The sequence below is a fragment of the Onychomys torridus genome, chromosome 2 (assembly GCF_903995425.1).
Source record: "Onychomys torridus chromosome 2, mOncTor1.1, whole genome shotgun sequence".
Lineage (NCBI taxonomy): Eukaryota > Metazoa > Chordata > Mammalia > Rodentia > Cricetidae > Onychomys > Onychomys torridus.
In genome coordinates, this window is record NC_050444.1 from 155411610 (window position 1) to 155427568 (window position 15959).

General features: G+C 50.0%; 1 protein-coding gene across 1 annotated transcript; it reads left to right on the forward strand.

Annotated features, from left to right (window-relative positions):
* The first annotated feature begins 40 nt into the window (after nucleotides 1-40).
* Casp9 (caspase 9) lies at nucleotides 41-15501 on the forward strand. Its single transcript, XM_036179826.1, has 9 exons — nucleotides 41-343; nucleotides 1727-2126; nucleotides 4776-4810; nucleotides 5663-5839; nucleotides 6216-6305; nucleotides 7358-7505; nucleotides 12481-12660; nucleotides 13076-13185; nucleotides 14725-15501. Exons 1-9 carry the CDS (start codon nucleotides 212-214, stop codon nucleotides 14815-14817), a joined length of 1365 nt encoding a protein of 454 aa, XP_036035719.1. The 5' UTR covers nucleotides 41-211; the 3' UTR covers nucleotides 14818-15501.
* Nucleotides 15502-15959: the final 458 nt, after the last annotated feature.

The window sequence follows — 15959 nt, forward strand, 5'->3', positions numbered from 1 at the left end:
GAGAGTAGGGAGATGGAGGTGAGAAGGTTGGGGGTGCTGTGAGGTGTCTGGGGAGGCGGAGCCGAGTGGACGAGTCTCAGTGACTGCTGGCCCGCGAGGCCTCCTCCAGGCGCGATCCCTTGCTAGGGCGATATGGGGGCGGAGCGTGGGGGCGGGGGCGGGACCCAAGGGCCGGAAGCGGACGGAACCGGGATACCGTAATCGGCTAGCCATGGACGAAGCGGACCGGCAGCTCCTGCGCCGTTGTCGGATGCGCTTAGTGGGGGAGCTGCAGGTCGCCGAGATCTGGGACGCTTTGCTGAGTCGAGAGCTCTTCACTCGGGACATGATCGAGGATATTCAGGTGCGCCCCGCCCCCTTGCGTCCTCAGTTTTTCCCGCGGCGCAGATGGGGACTAAAGCCACCCCGGAGCTCCTGCCCTCCTCTCACCGCCTTCAGCCCCGTTAATCCCCCAGATTCTTATGGAGTCCGGAAGAATAAATAGAAAAACCCCAAGCACCTCTTTTGTGGAGTGTTTGCTAAAGCGACTGTAAATTGCACCATGTTAATACTTGGATTTCTCTCGAGAAAGTAGGCGGTTATTTTTCCTGCTCAAGTATAAGAGCCCTAGGCACCCACCTTAGTCTTGCACTGGCGCGTTCTACCAGTCACTTACCCTCTGTGAGCCTCAGTTTCCTGGGCTGTGAAATGGAACAGTGGCCATCCTGTCCTAGGGCGAGTGAGATAACAGAGGTGACGCACTTCTGTGTGGGACACAACACCAGGACCCAGCAGGCCCTGTCTTCTCTGCTCAGACCTTTATGTATCAAGTGCATGCTTTAGGAAGGATTTGGGGGTGGGGGGAAGGGATTTGATGGAGGTAACAGAAGAATAAGATATTTGATTTATTTATTTGTTTGTTTATTGTTTATTTTGTTTTTCGAGACAGGGTTTCTCAGTGTAGCTTTGGTGTCTGTCCTGGAACTAGCTCTGTAGACCAGGCTGGCCTCGAACTCACAGATTCTCCTGCCTCTGCCTCCCGAGTGCTGGGATTAAAGGTGTGCACCACCACCACCTGGCAAAACATTTGATCCTAAAAAAAAAAAATACACTTGCCTCTTCTGGCTTCCTCAGGGTCCCAGCACACAACTCCCTCTCTCTCTCTCTCTCTCTCTCTCTCTCTCTCTCACACACACACACACACACACACACACACACAATTTAAAAGCAAAACCAAAGCAAGAGCAGGAGAGTCAGAAGTTCAAGGTCATCCTTAGCTATGGAAGGAAGTTGAAAGCCAGTCTTGGCTACTGGAGAACTTTTCCCTTCCCCAAAACAAAAATGAAAGTGCCCCCTCCTCCATATAAAGCAAAACAACCTCTTTCCTCCAAAAAGGAGAGGCTGGAAATCTTGATTTCTGTATTAAATTCCCTTATTTACTTAAATGTTAGCAACAAATTTAGAAAATTTTAAGTAACTCATGTAAACCATTGGCCACCACTTTGCTACTTTTAGTAGGGCTAATTAGCACTTAGCACAGTGCTGGACACACAGTAGGATCTTTGAAAGCACTGTAGTAGATAGGCAAGCAAAGGCCACAGAGGGACTGACATGCATTCAGTGTGCTGCTGGATTAGTTTCTGCTTGCCTGTCCCAGGCTTGTGCTAGATAAGAAGTGGGAGGGAGACAGGGTGAGAGTCAGTAGATGTCCCTGGGTAATGAGTGTCTGGTTTTTCTATCCAAACAGCGGGCAGGCTGTGGGTCTCGGCGGGATCAGGCCAGGCAGCTGGTCACAGATCTTGAGACCCGAGGGAGGCAGGCCCTCCCTCTCTTCATCTCCTGCTTAGAGGACACAGGCCAAGACACCCTGGCTTCATTTTTGCGAACCAGTCGGCAAGCAGCCAAGCAGGATCCAGAGGCTGTTAAATCCCTAGACCACCTGGTACCTGTGGTCCTGGGACCAATGGGACTCAAGCCAAAGGAGCAGAGAGTAGTGAAGCCAGACCCATCGCCGCCTGCCCTGGGAAACCTCACCCCAGTGGTGCTGGGGCCGGAAGAGCTCTGGCCTGCTCTGCTCAGGCCAGAGGTTCTCAGACCAGAAACACCCAGGCCAGTGGACAGTGGTTCTGGCAGAACCCATGATGTCTGTGAGTATTGAGAGAATGATTGTTGGGTAGGTGTAGTGAGGTTATTTGGGGGGTGGCTAGTACAAATTGGTGGGTCAAGATTCAGAATTTAATTCTAATTTAATTTCTAGTATTTGTCTTAGTGAATGCTCATAGGAGATGCGTGGAATATTCCAATCATTCTATAGAAGATGTCATTTTGATATAGAAGATGTCATTTTTACAGCCCATCTGAAAAGCAAGAGTTTGTTTTGGATGCTCCTTGTCTCTGAGTGTTTCCAGAAGGAGCTGCGGCTCAGGGTTTGCCTTTGGGTTCTGGTGGATGACGGAAAGTACTCACGCCTGACAGAAGGTGTGGGGAAGCTGTTTGTTAGGACTCTGCCCTGCACACATATATATTGCATGACGTATACTCCTACCTCCCTGCACCCCTGCAAGGTAGATACCATTAGATTCAGTTCGGTAGGCTCAGAACCAGGAAGGTGAAATAATTTGTCCAGAGATGACAACAGCGTGCAGTGAAATGCGTACACCCCAGGTGGAAGGTTTTTACTTGAGTGTGTGTGCACACGGGTTGCCACCACCCACACACTGTCACATTACAGGACATTTTAGTATCCTAGGAGACTTTGTCTCTTCAGTCAGTACCCACTCCTGCAATTGAGGTCATTGCTGTTGTGGGTTTGTCGACGTCTGTCATTTTTGCTGATCTTTGTACATCAGTGAGAATGAAATCCCACTTTAGGAGCTCTGTAGAGTCAGCATCTTTCACCCATTGTGTCTGCATTCCAGTCGTAGTGGTGTGCAGACCTACAGTCCACTCTTCTTCAGTGCTAGGTGGCAGTAGTTCCCATTCTGAATTATCTGAAGTTATTTATTCCGTGTGTGTGTGTGTGTGTGTGTGTGTGTGTGTGTGTGTGTACTTGTACACACATGTGTGCCATTTGTGCAGGAGTGTAAGTATCAGTAGGTCAGAGGACAACTTTGGATGTTATTCTTCAGAAGACATTCCGACTTCACTTTTATTTTAAAATATTTGTTTTATGTGAGTGTGTGTGTGTGCCTGTGCCTGAGTGTTTTATGTGTACTACATGAGTGCAGAAACTCACAGAAGTCAGAAGACTGCGGAGTTACAGGTGGTTGTAAATCACTACATGGGTACTGAGAACTGGATCCAGAGCTCCTGTAATGAACACTTTTTTTTTTTTTTTTTTTGATACAGGGTTTCTCTGTGTGTAGCCCTGGCTTTCCTAGAACTAGCTCTGTAGACCAGGCTAGCCTCACACCCATAGAGATCCACCTGCCTCTGCTTCCTGAGTGCTGTGATTAAAGGTGTGCACTACCACTGCCCAGCAGCAATAAGTACTCTTTACTACTGAGCCTCCTCTCTGGTCCCCTCCCCACTTTGATTTTGGAGACAGGGTCTCTCACTGGCCTGGAACTGATAGATAGAAGGGTCTAGGCTGGCCAGTGAGCCCCAGGATTTTGCCTGCATGTCTTTGCCTTTGCAGTGCTGGAGTTATATGCCACTGTGCCTGGGTTTTTTATGTGGGCTCCGGGGATGGAACTCAGGTCTTCATGGTGCATGACAAGCGCTTAACACACTTTTTTTCGTTGATAGACACATTGGTTTTCCTTTCTTTCTTTCTTTCTTTCTTTCTTTCTTTCTTTCTCTCTCTCTCTCTCTCTCTCTCTCTCTCTCTCTCTTTCTTTCTTTCCTTCTTTCTTTCTGTTTTTAGAGACAGGGTTTCTTTGTGTAGTTTTTGGTGCCTGTCCTAGAACTAACTTTGTAGACCAGGCTGGCCTCGAACTCAGAGATTCGCCTGGCTTTGCCTCCCGAGTGCTGGGAGTAAAGGTGTGTGTCACCACTACCCAGCTGGGTTATTCTTTCTTTAAGATTATATTTTTATTGTACTCTAAAAATTATGTGTATTTCTGTGTGGGTATGTCCCCGTGAGTGCAGTGCCATTGAAGTCCAGAAGAGGGCATCAGATTCCCTGATCCTAGAGTTACAGACTAGTCAGGGCAGGAATACAAGGCATGAACTTGGAGCAGAAACTTGTACAGGTTTATTTGATATTTTTATTCTATATCTCTGAGTGTTTTGCCTGCATGTATGTGTACTGCATGCATGCCTGGCAACCACAGAGGCCATAATAGTGTGCCAGGTTCCTTGGATATGGAGTTAAGGATGAATGGGAACTGCTGTGTGTTTGCTGGGACCAGAACCTGGATCCTCCACAGGAGCAGCCATTGCTCTTGTCCCTCACCCCTACCTCCCTTACTTCTTTCTGCTATGGAGTTCGTAGAAATGGAGTGATGTGGTCTGTATTTCAGTGGCTGGCTTGCTTGTTTCTAACATAGCCTCGTGCTCTCTGGGTTACCCAGGGCATTGTGGGGATCACTAGTTGGCTTCTCTTTAGGATGCCCCCCTGAGTGGCCGAATCACAGTTTGAGGTTTTTGAATAAGACCTTAGTGAACGTTCTTGGCCAACTCTTTTCAAGGGTGGAAGTGTGTGTTTAATGTTGGCAACTTTCAGACACTTCTCCATGGTGGCTGCGTCGCTTGACTCTCCTCTGCCGGAGTCCTGCTGTGGGGACTGTCTTCACAGCTCCTTGGCCTTTCTCAGCTGAACCCCAGCACCCACATTCTTCTCTCTTGTTCTGCAGGTGCTCCAGGGCAGATCAAGGGACATACAGCTATGGTGAGTCATCGTGTAATTAAAGTTGGTCTTTTCCCCAAGCCCTTCTTTATGGCTGAGCTAGGAGCCGAGGAACCCTGCCTGGTCGGGGAACTTCGGTTCCAGTCACCACTCTCCATGGCTTCTGACCCCAGCTGGAGCGCTCTGTCCCACCCATCCTGCCCACCTGCCCCTGTAAAGTCAGATTTGAAACCTACAGAAGAGCTGTATCCCCAAGGATGTCTACTTCAGGGCAAGCCTCTCAGGCTGTCCTTCCCATGTATACACTCTCTGGCTCCCATGTGCTGCTGGAGTTCTCCTTGTTGGGGACAAGGACCACTTAACCTGCAGAGCCGTGTGCTGGGGAGAAAAAGTCAGGCAAAGGAATATTCACTTAAAGTGATCAGACCCATGGACAGGCCATGGAAGAGGAAGTTCCTGGGTCTGAGCCTGGGGTGAAAGCTGTCTCAGGAGATCAGAGTGTGGCCCTGGCCTGAGACTGCTGTGACAGAACCTATCATGTACTCCTCAGGTGAGCCCTGGGCCAGTGCCCCTAAGGTGCATGGTGTTTAAAGTCCCTTTGGGGTGAATGTGTCTGCGTTGGTTGTTTTTGCTTTTTTTTTTTTTTTTGGTATTTTTAAGGAATTATTTTATGTGTATGGGTGTTCTGTCTACATGTATGTCTGTGCATCACAAAAGCCAAAAGAGGGTGTCATATCCCCTGGCACTGGAGTTACAGACAGCTGTGAGCTACCATGTAGCTCTGGGAATTGAACCCAAGTCCTCCACAACAGCATCCAGTGCTCTTAACTGCTTCTCCTGAGGAGTGCACTGAGCCCCCCCCCCCCATGCCACTGGAAATCTGTCATTGTGCAGGCATACACCCTGGATGCGGACCCCTGTGGCCACTGCCTCATCATCAACAATGTGAACTTCTGCCCTTCCTCGGGGCTCAGCACACGCACTGGCTCCAGTGTGGACTGTGAGAGGCTTCAGCACCGCTTCCGCTGGCTGCATTTCATGGTGGAGGTGAAGAATGACCTGACTGCCAAGGTCAGTCACTGTCCCATGAGTGCCCCAGACATGTCCATGGGACTGTGGGAAATGACATGGGCAGCTGGCTGTGGGTTCAAGCATCAGACTTAGAGAAAGAGAGTCTGAGGACTGGCTTTCTCAGTGCCTACTCCTTGACCTCTTATGCCTCAGTTTCCCTGTTTAGAAGCAAGAGTAATCATTGTAAAATTATCATGGAAATTAAATGGCTGGTGACCACGCATAGCATCTTTTCCTCCAAGTGGTGCTGGTATGTTGACTGTGTCCATCACAGCTTCAGTACTAGGAGCAGAGTGCTATGTCGTGGCCTCTGGCTGGCCCCTGCAGGTCAGATCTCCATTGGTGCCTCTGTCTTACCTGCTACCTTCCTTTGTAGAAAATGGTCGCGGCTTTGGTGGAGATGGCACAGCGGGACCACCATGCCCTGGACTGCTTTGTGGTGGTCATCCTCTCTCATGGCTGCCAGGTAGGAAGCCTCTCCTCTTAAGCCTTGACAGGCCCTGCAGTAGCAATGTCCCTTCTGTGTCCACGGCACCCTTAGCTTTGGAGAGAAAGAAGTGAGGCCCTGTCTCACTCTGCTGTCTTCAGGGCCCTGTGGGCCTCTGAGGAGTTGCCTTCGTGCGTGGGACAGGGGAAGCCCTGTCCAGTATGGGAAGGAAGACTTAAGAAAGACCTGTCCACAAAACTGCCTTCTCCAGTTCAGAAACCAGTTGCGGGAATCTTTCCTCTGCATCCTTACCTCTGCTGCATCCTCACCTCTGCTGCATCCTCACCTCTGCTGCATCCTCACCTCTGCTGCATCCTCACCTCCACTGCATCCTTCACCTCCACTGCATCCTCACCTCCACTGTGCTCCATGTTGTATATTCCAGGCCTTTTACTGTTGGATGGAACACAGGATGTTGGGATCTGTCTGGTGCTTGGCCACTAATGCACTAGTGGCTAAGTCTCTACCCCTGCCCAGGTCTCAGATCCTTCATCTTTTAAGTTGAGGGACTGGGGGCCAGCGAGATGGCCCAGCAGATAAAAGTGCTTGCTGCCAAACCTGGCAACCTAGAACCCATATAGTGTAAGGAGAGAGTCGACTCCTGTTGTTTTCTGATCTCCTTATGTATGTGGGCATCCATACGCACATACACACACAATAACAACAACAAAATAAATGTTGCTCTGTGTTCAGCTGCTTCAGATGGGCTGGAGGACTAAAAGTCTGATTTTGGAGGTCTAGGTGAGATCTGGAAACCAGCATTTTATGCAAGTCTTTGGGTGATACTGACACTGGTGGTGTGGGAACACTTGGTCTGGACACAGCTGGCCTGAACTCTCAGGCTCCTTGGCTCCCATAGTTAAACAAGTCAGGCCCCTCGGAATCGATGCTAAACAGCTTGCTCCATCTCCGTCAATGGGTGTTCCTGCCTAGAGCCTTCTGAATATTGACCTACCCACACAAAGCCTTGGGACAGACCTCTGGATTTCTACCCAGTCTTGTTTTTATAATCAAAGTGCCTTGTTCTCTAGGCCAGCCACCTGCAGTTCCCGGGTGCTGTCTATGGCACAGATGGATGCTCCGTGTCCATAGAGAAAATTGTGAACATCTTCAATGGGACTGGCTGCCCTAGCCTGGGCGGGAAACCAAAATTGTTCTTCATCCAGGCTTGTGGTGGTGGTAAGTGGCACTCAGCCCCCTGTGAGCACAACTGGCAGGTTAAAAGCCACTGCCTGCTCCCTTCCCCACCTAGCCCCTCACTGAGTCCAGGGGGTTCTCCACACACAGTGGTGTATAGCAGGACTTCCACCTAGCCGCCACAGGCCTAACATCATCTGAGGAGTTTGGTGCAGTGATGTCACAAGCTCATGTGACTTTGATGACTTCAGCTCCAGAGTTTCTGTAAAAACAAATAAAATAGGGTAGGAGGGATAGCCCCATCTGTAAAATGCCTGCCATGAAAACAAGGAGCTCTTGAGTCTGAGCCCCAGCACCCACAGAAAGCCAGGCACAGTGGTGCCTACCTGTGATCCCAGTGTGGGGAGGTGGAGACAGGAGGTCTCTTGGGCTTGCTGGCTAGCCAGTCCAGCAAGAGACCTTGTCTCGAAAAACAAGGTGGGAATGATTAAGAAAGATACTCGATATTGTCCTCTGGTCCCCACATGCATGTGCTCACATGTGCACTCACAAACACATGCTTATATTCACATACATACACACACGCCTGAGAACAAAACAAGTAGATACTGGTCTTTTAGTGTGTTAGGCTAGATAATGACAAGGAACTCTGGCCATTCTGTCCCAGGGAACCCCTTCCTGCACCCCCCCACCCGACCGCAGGGCCCAGGGTCACCTCATGCCCCCTCTTGTTGCCAATACTCTTTTAGCAGAATATTGACAACATGGTGGGAGAAGCTGCGTTGTGCTCTTAGACCACAGAGATGCCCTCTTGTCCACCCTTTTTCTGATACAGGGTGTTCTGCGGTGGTGTGCCAGCTCTGACCCCTGAAAGATAGAGGGAACTAGGAACAGAGCTGAGTGGGACGCCAGCTTCCAGGACAACGGCAGTTTGCCTGTGTTCGCGTCTCTCAATCTCACACAGTTTTAGTCGCAAGTAGGATTTTGGTCCCACACATATGAATGGTCTTACTCTTCAGACCTCTTTTTATTTATTTATTTTTTTAGTTTTATCTATTTATTTATTTATTTTTGGAGCTGAGGATCGAACCCAGGGCCTTGCGCTTGCTAGGCAGGCGCTCTACCATTGAGCTAAATCCCCAACCCCTCATTTTATTTTTTTGAGTTTTCGAGACAGGGTTTCTCGTGTAGCCCTGGCTGTCCTGGAACTTGCTCTGTAGACCAGGCTGGCCTTGAACTCAGAGATCCACCTGCCTCTGCCTCCCGAGTGCTGGAATTAAAGGCCTGAGCCATCACTGTCCATTGGCTTTTTTTTTTCTTTTTTTCCCCTGAGACAGGGTTTCTCTGTGTAGTTTTGGTGCCTGTCCTGGGTCTCGCTCTGTAGACAGGCTGGCCTTAAACTCACAGAGATCCGCCTGGCTCTGCCTCCCGAGTGCTGGGATTAAAGGTGTGCGCCACCACCACCCGGCCTTCTTTTTTTTGTAAGACTAATGTGTGTGGGTATTTTGCATGCATGTATGTCAGTGACCACAAGTGCGCAGAAGTGCCATCAAGGCCTTTGGTGGCTTGGACTCTGCCACTGTGCCACCCTACGCCTGGTCTGCCATGTCCTCTTATGCTCTCCTCAGCACAGATCAACCTTCACAGGGTGGTGCAGGCCCTGGCTTGCTCCCGGTTATTTATTTTGTTTTTTTGAGGCAGGGACTCACTCTGTATCCCAGGCTGGCCTCGAACTCACAGAGATCCGGCTGCCTCTGCCTCCTGAGTGCTCCCGAGTGTTAAAGGGGTGAACCACCACGGCCCATTGGCCCTTTTTTTTAAAAAAAAAAAAAAAAGACTAATGTATGTAGGTATTTTGCATGCATGTATGTGTCCCACAAGTGTGCAGAAGCCTGTGGAGGTCAGAAGAGGGCATGAGATCTCCTGGAGCTGCAGTTAGAGATAGTTGTGAGCTGCCATGTGGGTGCTGGGAACCAAACCCGGGCCTTCTACAAGAGCGTCAAGTGCTATCACTGGCTGAGCCACCTCTATAGCCCCTAACTCTTCCATTCTCTCTGCTTGCAGTTTATTGTCATTGCCACCAGGAAATCTGCCCTAGCCTCCCCCTTCCTTGACAAGGTTAATCCCAGCGCTCAGGAGGCAGAGGCAGGAGGGTGTCTGAGTACTGCCAGTCCACATAGTGAGTTCCAGGGCAGCCAGAGCTACACAGACCAAAAACTGGTATCAGGCTAGCCTCGACTATATGAGATCCCATCTACCCTCCCTCTTTGTCTAGCTTTGCCCCCACCAGGAAGTGTGACCTGCTGTTTAATGCTTTTGCCACCTGGTGACACCATGTCACCTAAGAACAGAAACACAGTGACTTCCCTGTCCCCTGCCTGGCTGGTTGTCTTGTTCACGTACATGCAAATGAGGCCCAGGATTTTAGTAATTACTGTTGCTGTTTTCAAATTTACCATTTTTTTTTTTTTTTTTTTTTTAGAGACAGGGTTTCTCTGTGTAGCTTTGTGCCTTTCCTGGAACTCACTCTGTTGCCCAGGCTGGCCTTGAACTCACAGAGATCCGCCTGCCTCTGCTGGGATTAAAGGCGTGCGCTGCCACCGCTGCCGCCACCACCACCGCCCGGCCAAATTTATCATTCTAATTTAAGAGGTAACATATCACCTGCCTTTTGTTAGGAGGTGGCACAGGACCGGGCTTGAGAAAGTTCCTCCAGAGCCAGTAACTGGTGTGGTGCTGTCAGTGTGACACAATTATCGTACAAGCGTGTCACACGCTCTTGGCCAGAGTCCAGCTGTGGCTCAGGCTGAGGTGACCCTTTTTTAATTTTTTTTTTTAATTTTTTTAGGATTTTAGAGCTTATGAGTATAAATATTCTTTTTTTTTTTGAGCTGAGGATTGAACTCAGGGTCTTATGCTTGCTAGGCAAGCGTTCTACCACTGAGCTAAATCCCCAACCCAAGTATAAATATTCTTTATCCCTCATTATAATAAACTCTCCATGTGGATGCAGCCTCTGGGTCATGAATGTCTATCCTTTCCTGCTGTATAATATACGGGGAATCAGTCCCTCCATGTATGATATGGGGGAATCAGTCCCTCCACGTATGATATGGGGGAATCAGTCCCTCCATGTATGGTATAGGGGGAATCAGTCCTTCCATGTATGATATAGGGGGAATCAGTCTCTCCATGTATGGTATAGGGGGAATCAGTCCCTCCATGTATGATATAGGGGGAATCAGTCCCTCCATGTATGATATAGGGGGAATCAGTCCCTCCATGTATGGTATAGGGGGAATCAGTCCCTCCATGTATGGTATAGGGGGAATCAGTCCCTCCATGTATGATATAGGGGGAATCAGTCCCTCCATGTATGATATGGGGGAATCAGTCCCTCCATGTATGATATGGGGCAATCAGTCCCTCCATGTATGATATGGGGCAATCAGTCCCTCCTTGTATGATATGGGGGAATCAGTCCCTCCATGTATGGTATAGGGGGAATCAGTCCCTCCATGTATGGTATAGGGGGAATCAGTCCCTCCATGTATGATATAGGGGGAATCAGTCTCTCCATGTATGATATAGGGGGAATCAGTCCCTCCATGTATGGTATAGGGGGAATCAGTCCCTCCATGTATGATATGGGGGAATCAGTCCCTCCATGTATGGTATAGGGGGAATCAGTCCCTCCATGTATGATATGGGGCAATCAGTCCCTCCATGTATACAGTGGCATGTAACCTGCACACTCGGCCTTCCTATCCAGTTTGTAGACTAAGGATGACACATGAGTAGAGATGTGGCCAGTGTCCCTCTGACTTCCCTCTTCCCCACATCCACTTCCCAACTGTGGCCCATTGGATTATGACTGTTCATCAGCTTACACTACATGGGGTCTCCATAGAGTGCTGGGGGCTGCATCTGAATTATTTCCTTAGAAAATTGTGGGTTTGGTGGGGTGGTGCACGCCTTTAATCCCAGCACTTGGGAGGCAGAGCCAGGCGGATCTCTGTGAGTTCGAGGCCAGCCTGGTCTACAGAGCGAGACCTAGGACAGGCACCAAAACTACATAGAGAAACCCTGTCTTGAAAAACCAAAACAAAACAAAAAAATTGTGGGTTACCTGTAGTTTTCTTTATTTGGGGTGTGTGTTTGCTGCAAAGTTGCAGTTAAAGGTTTTAATATAGTATAAATATAAATCTGTTTGGCACACACATACATACACACATACAACTTAGTGTGTAAGTTCAAACTTGGAGTCAGTTCTCTCTTTCCACCATGTGGATCCAGGCTTGGCAGCAAGTACCTACTGAGCCATCTTGTCGGCCCCCTGTTTGGTATAGTTTGGATTTCTTCTTTGGGATACCATGGAATGATTAGGGTAGTTCAAAAATTATAAATGCTTGGGCCTGTTAGCCCAGACCTGTAATCTCAGCTGTTTAGGAAGCAGAAGCGGAGTGGTGAGTGGTGAAAAATTCAAGGCCCTGGAGAGGTAGGTCGGTAAAGAGTGCACACTATGAGGGGACCCAGTCGATGACTCTGGTTAAGAGTGCATGCAAGGGGCTGGAGAGATGGCTCAGTTCAGTTCCCAGCAACCTCTTTGGGCAGCTTCCAGTAACTGCAGCTCCAGGGGATCCAACACCCTCTTGTGGCCGCTGTGGGCAACTGCATGCGTGTGCACAAACCTCACCTCCACACACAATTAAAAATAAATACTCTGCCAGGTGTGATGGCTTATGTGTCTAATCTCAGCACTGGGGAGGCATTTTTGTGAGTCCGAGGCCAGCCTGGTCTATGTAGTGAGTTCCAGGACAGCCAGGGCTGCATAGTGAGACGCTGTCTCAAGACAAAACAGGTGTGCTCCACCATATCCAGTCCCAGTTTCCTTCCAAGATTGGCAGCGCTCACAAGAGAAGCCTTCAGGTCCCGGCTGTCCGTTTTCAGGAGAAGCACCTGTGCTATAGTGGTTCTACAGTGTAGTGACATTGGGTGTCTGTTTCTGCCCCTACAGAGCAGAAAGACCATGGCTTTGAGGTGGCCAGCACTTCCTCTCAAGGTGGGGCCTTTGACAGCGACTCGGAGCCAGACGCTGTCCCGTACCAGGAAGGCCCAAGGACCTTTGACCAGCTGGATGCCGTGTCAAGTTTACCCACCCCCAGTGACATCCTCGTATCCTATTCCACTTTCCCAGGTGAGCTCATCTGTCCTGGGCAAGTCACTTTACCTCTCCTGAGCCGCTTCTCAGGGAAGCAGGCTTCAGACTGACATGCAGGTGAAGAACAGTAACCTTTTGGGGTTGTCCTGCAGAGTAAACGAGGGAGGGGGCTGGCACTTCCCTCAGAGCAGTGTTGGGCGAGTGGCGGTAAGGGAGCCATGAGGTACATGCTTCAACCTTCTTGAGACCCCTGACTTCCCAGAACCTTGGTTTCCAGACTGAGAAGATGGGAGCCACAGCCAGTCAAGTGGGGTGTAGCAGGGAGCCGTAGGGATGGGCCGCCCTTGCCACCTGTCCGTGAGCCACAGTCTGGATCTGGCTGTAGCCTGCATACTCTGCCAAGGAGTGTGCCCCTCCGCTCCGTGGCAGAGTTCAGTCTTCCCTCCTGCAGGTTTTGTCTCCTGGAGAGACAAGAAGGGTGGCTCCTGGTACATCGAGACCCTGGACAGCGTCCTGGAACAGTGGGCTCGCTCTGAAGACCTGCAGTCCCTCCTCCTCAGGGTAAGTACTTCTTCCTGAGGGCCGGAGAGGCCTGGAGAGCAGGGCAGCAGGCCCTAGCCAGCTGCAAAGGCTGATGGGCTCTGGCTGAGAATCAGGGAGCGCCTTGCCTCTCAAATGAGGAACGGGTCCATGGCGATGACATTTGTCCTCTTTGCAAAGTGCTGTCTCCCCCTGCCTCCTTAGAGACCGATGCCCAGGCAGACACCTGGTTCCCAGGTGACAGAGTGGTCTTAAGTGCCAGGTGGCAAGAGCATGGTACCCTGAAACCTGGCCATGTGCCTCTCCCTTAATCCTGTGGGAGTCCCCCACATGCCCTCTTTTTAGATAGAGTCACGTGTAGCCCAGGCTGGTCTAGAACTTGCTGTGTAGTGAACAATGGACTTGAACTTTTGATCCTCCTGCCTCTACTTCCTGAGTGCTGGGATTAATCACCACACCCAATTTGTGCAGTGCTAGGGGTGAAATCCAGGGTGTCATTCGTGCTAGACAAGTAACCTCCCAACTGAGCTACATCTAGAGCCCCATGTCATTGACTATTGACCATCAGGCATTGTGCTTCTGTCTAGAGTGTCCCCTTCCTGGAGGCCTCAAAGAGAATGAACAGGGAAGGGCATGGTGGTGCCTTGCTTCACAGCAGCCAGCCCGGGGCACTTGCTCCCCACGAGTGAACCAGGCTTTTTCTTTTGGGCCACCAACCAGCTCCCAAATCATGACATGGAGATTTATTAAATAAGTTGTGAATGCTCAGCTTTAGTTTAGGCCCGTTTCTGGCTAGCTCTTTTCACTTAAATTACCCTGTTTCTCTTTATCCATCTTTGGCCTCGGGGCTTTTCACTTTTCTTTCCTTCTGTACCTTACTTTCACTGCTTCTCCCAGCGTCTGGCTGGCGGCTGCCTGGCTTCTTGCCCTCGGCATGGCCGCCGCCTCCCCCTATTTATTCTCTCTGCCCACCAGCCCCACCCATCCCTCTCCCGCCTAGCTATTGGCCATTCAGCTCTTTATTAGACCAATCAGGTGCCTTAGGCAGACAAGGTGAAACAAATGCAACACATCTTTACATGATTAAACAAATGCAGCATAAACAAATGCAACACACCTTTACACAGTTAAAGTAATATTCCGCAGCATAAACAAATTAACACATCTTTGCCTAGTTAAATAATACTCCACAACAAGGAGGGCCCTGAGGGTTTCCACTGCTCTGCTGAGGTGCACACCTTAGGGCTATAGGAGTCCCTTCTGGTCCTGAGTGGAGCCCTACAGGATGGGGACAGCCGAGCAGCATGTGTGGGTCCCCCCTTTCCCCACCTTCCTTAACCCCAGCCTTTCATTCTGATTGGAATTGTGAATTTTTGTATTAGAGAACTTGAATTTTCTATTCTTTTACAGTTGCTGAGGTGTTTGTTCCACAACCCACCTGAGGAGGCTGTAGGTGGAGTAGCCTTCCTTCAGATGTCCCTTCAGTGGCCCTCGCCCTCAGTTACAGCCTCCGACAACGACACTGAACTCATAAATTCCACCTCTGGTTCTGTTTTGCAGGTCGCCAATGCTGTTTCTGAGAAGGGGATTTATAAGCAGATTCCTGGCTGTTTTAACTTCCTCCGGAAAAAACTGTTTTTTAAAACTCAATGAGTCTGGGGCTGCTCATTGCCTCAATGTCCTCCCCTAAACCTTTGTGGCCTGGACGTGGCTGAGGCCAGAACTGTCCTGGAAAGCCAGGTTTTTGGAAATGGGGCAGACGGGCTCCTAGCAGCATCCGGGTTGGTGAGAGATACAGAGCAGTGGAAGGAGAGGAACAGAGTGCTGTGGCTGCCACCTGGCCTCATCATCTGTGGTCAGGGACTGTGGCCTGTGACTCCCAGGTCCTCCCTGGAGCAGGGCTTTCTGCTGCTGCACTGTTGACATGTGGGGTTGCATAATCTTTCATGGGACTGACCTGTGTATTGTAGGGTATTTTGAGCCATCTCTGGTCTCTACCTGCCAGCTGCCAGGAGCACCCCTCCTGAGTTCTGCCAACCAGAAATGTCTGTAGACATTGTCACACATGCCCTAGGGGACATAACAGCCCCCACTGGAGGACCACTGTCCACAGTGGTCTGTGGCTCAGACACACCAGCATCTCTCCTTCCCAAACCCCACAGTCCAGCTGGCCCAGTGTGAACACCTGGATCTGTGAGTTTTGTTGAAGTTTCCAGAAGGAGTCATTCTTCCTTATTTATTCTTAAAGAATCAACCTTGGGCCAAAGGGCTTCCTTTGGCCTGTGTCATCCCCACTCCTGTTTCGTTCTTCTCTATAAAACAGACCTTTGTATTTTCTGAGCTTTTCTCCATGTCTTCTAAGATCCCTGTCTGAGCCCAGGAGCCCCCACAGATCAAGTCTCCTGTCTTGAAGGTCCATGGTTACCCTACTGGAGACACCTTGACAGAGCTCGGCTATCCTGAGTCCCCACCTCTGTCTCCCAGTGTCTTGCTCCCAGTGAACCTGTCCCCTGATGGCAGTGATTGTGCAGTGGTGAAATGCTGGGCTTCCCTGGAGAAGGTGCTGCCCCTGGGGTCTTTAAAGCTGTCCTGACTTTTACTTAGTTTTCTTTTTTTCTGGTTTCGGTCAGTATCTTTGCTTTATCAACATCCATTTGAGCTCAGATGTAGGGGTGCCAAGCCTTGTTTATTTTTGAGCTGGGTTCTGACTTTGTAGCTTAGGCTGCCCTCAAAATCTCCATCCTGACTCCTGAGCACTGGGATTACAGCATGCACCACCACACCAGGCTCCTCCA

Coding starts and splice junctions, on each gene's coding strand:
- Casp9 (XM_036179826.1), top strand. CDS start 212: ATGGACGAAGCGGACCGGCAGCTCCTGCGCCGTTGTCGGATGCGCTTA. Junction 2,127..4,775: donor TGGCAGAACCCATGATGTCT/GTGAGTATTGAG, acceptor CTTGTTCTGCAG/GTGCTCCAGGGCAGATCAAG. Junction 13,186..14,724: donor TGCAGTCCCTCCTCCTCAGG/GTAAGTACTTCT, acceptor TCTGTTTTGCAG/GTCGCCAATGCTGTTTCTGA.